We start from the raw sequence: 10,725 nt of genomic DNA on the forward strand, positions 1-10,725 counted from the left end.
ACAATTATGATGTTTATGAAAGATTCTGGGTTTGTAAAGGAGGGTTTCACATCTACCTGAGTAGATTATTCTTATAGCTTAAAGATGAAATTTGATAGTTTTCGGTGTCCTAGAGTTTATGTTTTCTTATGTTCTTAAAATATTCACAGATTCCTAGGATTGGTTGTGATTGTCCTAGGGTCTTCCTACCAGTGGGCAACGCACGATGAGAACCCTCTTCCTCTTACAACAGAGCGACTTCCGTGTGTTACTTTCCAGGTTTATTCACACTACACTTTGTCACTGGGTTTGGCCTGAGTGCTTACGTCTTAGGAGAAATGTCGTATGTCCCCCTCCCTGTAATTATACCCAACATTTTCTCATAAGTCTTATTTTCAAACTGTCAAATCTTGTGACTCTTTTTTTGACCTTATTTAAATACTTTAAATCCACATGAGATTGTGAATTAACACACTGTATTCTGGTATGCTTCTAGGACTTTCTCTTCCTTGGCAATACTGTTTGCCTTAAGTTAAGCTAGTTAGCATCACCTTCTTGAGATCTAATTTAATCTAAGTAATCACCATAGTCTTTCTAGCTAATTGCATATATGCTTCATTCAGTTTTGCCGCCTGTACACTTACTGGTCAGAGTTTAGGCTTCTTTTCTCAGAATCCATGCCCTACACATTTCTGATTACCTACTTTTTGTTAAGAAACATGCTCACCAGGAGCAATGATGAATTTCTTCCAGAGTTAAAGTGCCTTGTTGCACAACTTCTAGTCTTTGCACAAGGGCAGAGCAGGTGCATTGGTATTTTAATGTGCCTGTTAGGTAACAGAGTTTCTGCAGTATGTATAACTATTCTTTGCTCTTGCCTTTCCTTTTTATGTTTCCATTCCAGTCCTTCACGGAACCCATTTGTGTGATCTGGGCAGTTCAGCTTCAAGTACTGGTTAAGAGCCCTGGTTCCAGGGGCAGATAGTCCTGGGATTGAATCTGAGCTCTCTGACTTATGGCATTTATTACCTTGGGGAAGCTATTTCACCCTGCTATGCTTGGTCCTGTCTTTTCTAAAATGAGGATAATTAAGGCACCTGCTTTACAGGACAGGCATGAGGACTAAATTAAATACTATGTGTAACATACTGGCACAGACTAAGCGCTCACTAAGTGGTGGCCATCTAATACTCATTGGGCCCAGTTTTTATCCTCGTCCTCTCTCACTAATTCATTGTGTAACATCACCTCCCCTACCCCCCCAAAAATGCTGTTGACCTCTCATTTCAGAAACAAAGAGTAATCTTGTTTCTGGATAGACAGGCATAGCTTATTTCTTTTACAAGAGAGATGCTACACCCAGGTAGAAATGCTGTCACAGCTGAGGTCCTCGTGCTGTGTTACCTGTCTTAGAGGCAGCCCAGTGTCTTGGGTAGCACTCATGCTTTAGTTTAGAGCCTCAGGCATGGGTCACACGCCTGTGCCTAGCTGGGTGACCTTGTGGATGTTATTCCAGGCTTAGCCTTACTTTCCCATTTGACACTGGCGAGAATACTGCCTACCTCATAAAGCTTTGTGAGGATTGAATGAGGTCATATGTATTAAACACACCAGCATGTTTCCTAGTGCGTCAAAGGGGCTGGTTTTCTGCTGCTGCTCCTGCGCCTGTATGGTCATCTCGGAAACTCTGTCCTTGTCACAGAAGGAAGAGAGCTATTTGCCAACCTGTGTGTGAGGACAGGGAAAGATGAAAAAGGCATCATCCCACCCCAGTCCTACCAAATGCAGCAAACTTGGTTTTTCAGTGCTTCGTTAAGGAACTTCTGTGTAAACCACATACCTGATGTTTATAACATTGACCCCGCAGTTAAAGGGCTCCATTCAGAATTTTCAAATAGTACATCATCTTGTTTAGTTTAATATTGCAGTTTTAGAATTCCCCCTGGTTTACATCCCCCAATATCACTTTTGTGACTGACTGGCTGGAGATGGAAGATGGGATGACAACACATTTTCCTGAAGTTACCAAGTTTCCTTCTAACTGTCTAACATTGAGCTATTCTCCCTTGGAAACACACTTGAGGGGTACCTGGGTGGCTCATTCAGTTGAGCATCTGACTCTTGATTTCAGCTTGGGTCATGATCTCAGGGTTGTGAGATCGAGCCCACGTCGGGCTCTGCATTGGGCATGGAGCCTGCTTAAGATTCTCCCTCTCCCACTGCCCTCCCCCCCCCAAAAAAATTAAAAATTAAAATAAAAAAATAAACACACTTGTAGGGCGCCTGGGTGGCTCAGTTGGTTAAGCGACTGCCTTCGGCTCAGGTCATGATCCTGGAGTCCCTGGATCGAGTCCCGCATCGGGCTCCCTGCTTGGCAGGGAGTCTGCTTCTCCCTCTGACCCTCCCCCCTCTCATGTACTCGCTCTCTCTCTCATTCTCTCTCTCTCAAATAAATAAATAAAATCTTTTAAAAAAATAAATAAATAAATAAACACACTTGTATTGGTCTTTATGTTTTGAAACTACACCATGGCATGACGAGAGGTGGTAGGGCCAACATGACAAGGAATGGTCTTTGAACTAAAGTACTCGGTACACTACCTGGCATGTATTAGGTTCTCAGTAAGTATTGACTGATAGTTATCTGTATACCTCAGTTTTTCTTACCTATGAAATGGCTCTGGTTCTATTAAGTTGATTGTGTTTTGAAAATAAATGTATAGTGGTGTTACTATGCTTTTTCTTCTTAAGGAGAAGAGCTGCCCAGATAGGTATGTTGAATTTTTTGAGTCCAGTTTTAGTACCTAGGCCAAAAATACCCAATATTTCCCTAAATGTTTCAAATATACTTTCAAAGTTAGTTTGTTCAAATCAGGAGCTAAACAAGGTCCAAACATTGCATTTGATTGATAAGGCTCTTAAGTCTTTCTCTCTTTAAAATTTTTAATACTTTATAATTTAAGGTAGTATATATCCTGAAAATTACATAAACTGTAAGTGTACAGCTTGATGGATGGGTCACAAATTAAACTGCTCCTTTTAACTACCCAGACCAAGAAATAAGCCCTTGCCAGCTCCTCTGCGGCACCCTCTTCTTGGGGCCTTGGGGCCTTCCAGGCACTGACTGCCTTTCTCCTCCCCTACTCCCTCACCCTCTACCCCCTAACCATCTTCACTTGGGTCACAACCCTGAGATCAAGACCTGAGCTGAGATCAAGAGTCAGGTGCTTTAACTGGCAGACCCACCCAGGCATTCAGTTGACTTTTAACATCATAAATTAGTTTTGCCCTTTTTTGAACTTAATAGAAATGAAATCATACAGTACATATTCTTTTCTTTTTTTTTTTTTAAGTTTATTTAGGTAAGCTCTACACCCAGCATGGGGCTGGAACTCACAACCTCAAGATTCTTTTGACTGAGGGCGCCTGGGTGGTTCAGAGGGTTAAGCGTCTGCCTTCAGCTCAGGTCATGATCCCAGGGTCCTGGGATCGAATCCCTCATCGGGCTCCCTGCTCAGTGGGAAGCCTGCTTCTCCCTCTCCCTCTGCTGCTCCCCATATTGTGCTCTCTCTCTTTCTCTCTCTCTCTCTGAAAATAAATAAAATATTAAAAAAAAAAAAAAGATTCTTTTGACTGAGTCAGCCCAGCGCCCCAGTGCACATTCTTTTATGTCTGGCTTTTTTTAATTCATCATCACTGTGTATAAATATAATGTGGTATAAATGCATTCCTTTGCTATATGATATTCCATTGTAAGACTAGCAATTTATTCATTCTACTAGTGATATTTGGATTATTGCCATATTTTCCCCTTATTGCAAATAATGCCTTTTGAACATTATATATATATATATATATATATATTTATATATATATATATATATATATAAGATTTTCTTGATTTATTTGAGATAGAGCATGAGCAGGGGCAAGGGGCAGAGGGAGAGGAAGAAGCAGGCTCCCCATTGAGCAAGGAGTCCGATGAGGGGCTCAATCCCAGGACCCTGGGATCATGACCTGAGCCGAAGGCAGACAACCAGCTGAGCCACCCAGGTGCCCCCGAACATTGTTTTACATGGTTCTCGGTGTATATATAAAACGAGGTCATTTTCATTGGGTTTATGCCTAGGAGCAGAATATCTGGGTAATAGGGCATGCATATATGTTCCACTTTGGTAGATACTCTCAGCAATTATCCAAAATGTACAGTGGCTATACCAGTCCATATTCTCACCAACACTTCATATTGTTAGTCTTTAATTTTGATCATTCTGGTAGATGTGTAGAGGTATGTTGTTGTGGTTCTGATTTGCATTTCCCTGATGATTTATGGGGTTGAGTATCTTTTCATTTGTTTGTGTGCTATTGTCTATTTCTTTATTGGGTTGTCTGCCTTTTTCTTACTGATTTGCAGCAGTTCTGTGTTCTGAATACAAGTTCTTTGTCTGTTATGTATATTGCTGATATCTTCTAAACTACGGCTTGTTTTTCTGCTCTCTCGGTGATGTTTATGACAAACTTTAATGTAGTCAAATTTATTAATCTTTTTCTTTATAGTTAGGACTTCTGTGTCCTTATACTCTGAAACTGATGTCAGTGTTTTTGTGAAAATGTGTGCTCATAGAATAATGATTCTGATTTTCAGGGGTGCACATCAGCTGGGTCTAAAATATTGTGTATTTTTGTATTAATGAGCCTAGTTTCCTATATGCCACTAAAACTAAAAATACCAAAAAAAAAAAAAAAAAATCCAGGAAAGTTTTAAGCAATGGGAATGACATTTTGGAATGATAAGGTTGCCACTTCAGTCATTGAATAAAGCCTGGTCTTTCTATAAATATAAAAATATTAGAAATTATAGTAACGGTTAACATTTTTTTAGAACATTTTTCATGGGCCAAGCAGTGTGCTCAGCACTTGATTTTTGTCAGCTCACTTTTAATCCTTATAATAACTTAGAAATATTACCAATTTCATAGATGTGCGAAGAGGAACTGGGTAGATAAAACTCCCCGGGTCTCTCAAGTCTCGGGTATGCCAGAAAACTGTGAGGCCTACCACCACTGCATGCCAAACCACCCCCAATTTAGTGGTATAGAACAGCTGCAGTTTTATTAAGCTCAGGGATTCAGGAAGAGCACTGTAGAAATGGCTTGTCTCTGTTCCATCAGGCCTGGGGCCTTAGCAGCGCAGACTTAAAGGCTGGAGTTGACTGCATCTGAAGGCTCCCTCACCAGTCTAGTGGTTGATGCTGGCCGTTGGCTGGGGCCTCGGCCAGGGCTCTCAGCTGGAACACGTGCACGATTTCTCCCATGAGGGCATCCCAGCTGTGCTAGTGCCCCAAAGTGAATGAATGCTCAGATTACAAGTAGGCAAGCACTGTATTACCTTTTATGACCTACCCTTAGAAGTCACAGACCATCACTCCCACCAGTTAAAGACTTCTTCAGTCTCTCTTAATCTGAAGGCATGTTGAAGTTCAGTCAGTTTTCTTGGCTTGGGGAAAAACTCAAGTCTTTTAAGGAAACATAGCAGATAGTTTAATTTGAAGGAAAACAATATATTTTGTTTTAAAGGGTTGGACCAAAGGAGTTTGTTTTTCACAGTGGTATAAAGACTTCTTGGGTTCTTCACAAAATTTGGCCACTTCTCTGAACCTTAGTTATTTATTCCTTTGAAAACATAGGAAACAAATGTGGTAAGACAAACCCTACTGCAGAATTTTTTTATCGAAATCTTTTTGTGCATATTCAAATCCTACTCGTGTCACTTCAAATCTTGTAGAACATCCAGGTTCTGCTTTCTTCTCCCTAATCCCTCAAGGCAGTTGTTCCTAATTGAATCAGACCTGGAGTGAGGTCCAAGTAGAATCCAAGACCAGGGAAATAGGGTGTTTGAACCACATTCTTATTTTCCTGGGGTTCTGGGACTAAAGTAACTGACCCACGAGCAATAGAAGAAAGCCTATAGAAAAATTCAGTCTTTCGTTTTTTAGCCAGATCGTGAGAAGCATTGGGTTTTCTTATGTGTGTTTTTTCTTTTTTTAAGATTTTTTATTTATTTATTTAACAGAATTAGCACAAGTAGGTGGAGTGGCAGGCAGAGGGAGAGGGAGAAGCAGGCTTCCCGCTGAGGAAGGAGGCCGATGCGGGGCTCGATCCCAGGACCCTGGGATCATGACCTGAGCCGAAGGCAGCCCCTTAACCAACTGAGCGACCCAGGCACCCCGATGATGTGTGTTTTTTTCTACACCAAGCAGTTAACTCAATTCTCAGCAGATACTGACTAGTTGAGGGGTCCTACAAATTCAATCTTGGAGATAGCATCAGATCCCACTGGTTAAGGGTTAAGACTGTCCCCACTTCCGCGTTGTCACCTGTGCTCCTAACCAACTGACCGTAAATCAGAGGTTTGCTAGACCAGCTCACAAAACTCAGGAAACCAGTTTACTTACATTTACCAGTTTTGTTTTTTTTTTAAGATTTATTTATTTATTTGAGAGAGAATGAGAGCACGAGAGGGAAGAGAGTCAGAGGGAGAAGCAGACTCCCTGCTGAGCAGGGAGCCTGATGTGGGACTCGATCCCAGGACTCCAGGATCACAACCTGAGCCGAAGGCAGTCGCTTAACCAACTGAGCCACCTAGGCGCCCACATTTACCAGTTTATTTTGAAGGCTATTATAAAGGATACAGATGAGCAGCCAGATGAGGAGGTTCACAGGGCAAGGCCCCAGAGGGGCAGAATTTCCATGCCCTCTCTGGGTACCACTCTCCCAGCACTTTCACGTGGTCACCAACCCGGAAGCTCTCAGAGCATCCTTTTGGGTTTTTATAGAGTCTTCATTACACAGTCAGGATTGGTTCGATCTCCAGCCCCTCTCCTCCCCAGGAAGGAGAGACTGAAAGTTCCAACCTTCCAGTCCCATGGTTGGTTCCTCTGGCAGCCAGCCCCCATCCTTAGGTTACCTGGAAAGGTTCAGAAGGTCGCCTCATTAACATAACAAAAGACACAGTGGGGGTGCCTGGGGGGCTCAGTCAAGCCTCCGCCTTGGGTCAAGCCTGCTTGGCGGGGAGCCTGCTTCTCCTTCCCTCTCTGCCTGCCTGTCTGCCTACTTGTGATCGATCTCTCTGTCAAATAAGTAAATAAAATCTTAAAAAAATAATAAAAATGTCAGCATCTAATATTGTTACAGGAAATACCATAAGACACAAAACATTGTCCAACTTTAAAAAAAAAAAAGACGGTGATCGCTCTCCTCACTTGGGAAATTCCAAGGGTTTTGGAGCTCTGTGCCAGGAATGGGGACAAAGACCAAATACGTATTTCTTATTAGAAATAACAGTGTCATGGGTTTCTCCATTGGCTTTCTTTTGGTTGCCAAAATAGCTTTCTTGCAATGGGAAGAAATCTCATTTTTCATACAGATATGGATGTGACTTTAATGGTTGACAGAGAAATAGGGTTCATTCTGGTATTCCAAAGCTTTGGTCCAGCTTTATTCAGAGGCTACACCAGCAATTGATCTGTTAGGGTGTTCGCTTGTTTCCTCATGTTGCACGTATACTTTGCCTTAATAGATGTGAATAATTGAAGTACCAAATGGGATTATCATCAGAGCATCAGGCTGGTCCACTAAAAAAGCAAAACAAAATTGTGATAAGTGATGTCATGTAAATGTGCTCCTGCTATTCTTGTGTCAATAGGGTTTTGTTTTGGGTTTTATTCTTTTTTTTTTTTTTTTTCTCTTCTCCCAGTATATATGGGGTAATTGGAAATAGGGATGTTGATAGTCTGCTGGTAACATGGTTAGAAATGATCTGTTAGACATAGATAGCCCTCTGTTTCAAAACATATTTTTTGTGCTTTTTCAAGATACTACATGTATTTTGGTCAGGTTGGTATAGGGTCACCCGTTCATTTTCTGACTCGTGGCATTTATACTATGAAGATTAATAAAGGGAAGCTTCACTAGAATGGAGTTGCAGGTTCATCAGGGGGAGCTCTCACGCCCTACCACTCATTGTCAGTTGCAGACCCCAGCAGGAAGAGAAGCACACTCTCTCAGGGAAAAAAAAAATCTCATAGAGATTTACTGACCTTGCAGGTGGATACTACTTTACTATCCCAGCAGGAGGAAGAAAGGCTTACCTCCTCACCACCACTCCCAGCCCCCAACAGCACAGGCAGTGAGAGATGGTCACAGCTCAGCCAATGAGAAGCCACTATGTTTCCAGCTCCCAGTTTACCCCAGTGGATTTTTTGTTTATAACAGCTTTCCTAACTTCCTGCTTTCCTCTGTAAAAGGGCATCCCTATCCTTTGTTCAGGAGACTTGGTTTTGCCAAAGCTCCTTTGCCCCGGATTGCAGTTCTCTGTTATTCCCGAATAAACCCATTTTTTTCCTGATAAATAACTGGCAGCTTTATTTTTGTTAGGTTAACAGTACCTTCATGGTGGCGCCTGGGTGGCTCAGTCGTTAAGTGTCTGCCTTCGGCTCAGGTCATGATCCCAGGGTCCTGGGATCGAGCCCCACATCAGGCTCTCTGCTCAGCGGGAAGCCTGCTTCTCCCTCTCCCACTCCCTCTGCTTGTGTTCCCTCTCTCACTGTGTCTCTCTCTGTCAAATAAATAAAATCTTAAAAAAACAAAAAAACAATACCCTCATGAAAGAAGATAGACAATAAGTAAACAACATAATTTCAGAAAGTAAGTGTATAGTAAGCAAAGTGAATAAAACAAGATGATAGTATAATAATAGTTCACTCTCATTTTTGTAAACTAAGAGAATTTGGTTTGCTCCATGGAGTTGTGTAGGGAGAATGCAGAAGGAATGGAAAGTGGGAGAGTAGTGATTTAGCTAAAGGAAACCTGTTCTAATAAAAGCAGGTAGTATAGGTGTAAGTGGCCTGTACATTATTTTGAAGTTGACGTTCTCCTATAGTATCCCCCTCCTCTAATGAGTTGAAAATTGTTGTAATAATATTTACCGATTAACCAATATTTTCCCATTTTTTCATATTTAGATCTTTCTGTGAATATTTACCATTGTGCATGTCCCTCCAGAATAACCTTTCTGCCGACCTAAGGTCGATGCTCCTAGGATTAGGGCTTAGTTATTCCATACACTGTTCTTGCTTTCTGTCTTTCTCTTCCTCTCTTAGAGAAGATTTTAAGGACTTCATATTAAAAGAAATTGAGGGGGCACCTGGGTGGCTCCAGTGGGTTAAGCGTCCAACTCTCGATTTAGGCTTAGGTTATGATTTCAGGGTCTCGAGCTCTGCATCGGGCTCTGCACTGGGTGTGGAGCCTGCTTGGGATTCTCTCTCTCCCTTTCCCTCAACCTCCCGCCCCCCCCCCCCCACATAAGCACACTCTCTCAGGGAAAAAAAAAAAGATTTCCATAGTAAAAAATTTTGTTTAAATGGATACTGAATTTCTTTAGATTAAGTTTCAGCAACAACAGTGAAAATATGACTTCTTCTTTGATCCTTTCAAATGGTGAGTGATAATAATAAATTTCCTAATACTGAATTCTCTGTATTCCTAAAATAAGCCTCCCTTCGTCATGGTATATTATTCTTTTAATGCACTGTGGGAATCTCTTTGCCAGCATTTTATTCAGGATAATCTGCATTGATATCTGTAACTGAGATTTGGTATGTAGTTTTTTTTTTCAGTTGCCCTTGCCAAGTTTCAGTATCAGTGTGATTCTGACTTTGTAAAAAGACTTTGAACAACTTTTTAAAAACTTTCTGGAACTTGAAGGCACAACTAATTTGAATACAAAGAAACTGGCTATTTTCTATTGACTTCAGACATTGGACCTGGTAGTCCTTTGAAAAGAACATTGATATTTCATTTCTTTTCCTAATTTCTACTCTAAGTATCTTCTAAAAGAGTGAACATATACTGGTGCAAACATTAGAGTTTATGGGCAGTATTCTCAATGACTTTTTGCATCAAAAGCCTTAAGTGCCTAAAATTCTTAATATATGACTGTCAACCTTTTTTAATAGTTTTTATTTTTTAAAGCAGTTTGGGATCACTGTAATATTGAAGAGAAGTACAGACTTCCCATATACTCCCGGTCCCACACATTTATAGCGTCTTCCATTATCAGCATTCTCCACAGGAGTCATATTTTTCATTACAACTGATGAACCTGCAATGACAAATCATTATCATCCAAAGACCATAGTTTACATTAGGGTTCACTCTTGCTGCTGTACATTCTGTGTGTTTTGAACAAATTTATAATGACATGTATCCACCATTATAGTAATACAGTATCATGCAGAATAGTTTCACAGCCCTAAAAATCCCCTGTGCTCCACCTGTTTGTCCCCCCCACACACACACACACACTCCAAACTCCTAGTGACCACTGATCTCTTAACTGATTCCATAGTTGTATAGTGTCACTTCTTCAACTTTGTTCTCCTTCAATATGTGTTGGCTATTCTAGATCTTTTGCCTAGCCATACAAACTTGAGAGGCAAAAACAACAAAATAACTTGCTGGGATTTTTATTGGGATCACATTGAATATATAGATCAAGTTGGGAAGAACTGACATGTTGATGATATTGAGTCCTCCTATCCATGACTATAGAATATCTCTTCCATCTATTTAGATCTTTGATTTCTTTATCAGAGTTTTGTAGTTGTCCTCGTAGAGATTTTATACATATTTTGTTAAAATTAAGTATTTCATTTGGGGGGTGCTAATGTAAATGGTATTGTGTTTT

General features: G+C 40.9%; 1 protein-coding gene across 2 annotated transcripts in view; it reads left to right on the forward strand.

Annotated features, from left to right (window-relative positions):
* The window catches only part of ZNF507 (zinc finger protein 507), a 41,784-nt gene that overhangs the window by 16,570 nt on the left and 14,489 nt on the right, over window positions 1–10,725 (forward strand). The window contains exon 7 of one of the 2 annotated variants that reach the window (XM_032390454.1): window positions 150–2,075. The exons of the other annotated variant lie outside the window; for it this stretch is intronic. Coding sequence (XP_032246345.1) covers window positions 150–297 — 148 coding nt within the window. The 3' untranslated portion in view covers window positions 298–2,075. Of the gene's footprint in view, window positions 1–149; window positions 2,076–10,725 lie in introns of those variants that run through there. 2 annotated transcript variants of the gene reach the window in all.

This window comes from Phoca vitulina, unplaced genomic scaffold, assembly GCF_004348235.1.
Source record: "Phoca vitulina isolate PV1807 unplaced genomic scaffold, GSC_HSeal_1.0 scaffold58, whole genome shotgun sequence".
Lineage (NCBI taxonomy): Eukaryota > Metazoa > Chordata > Mammalia > Carnivora > Phocidae > Phoca > Phoca vitulina.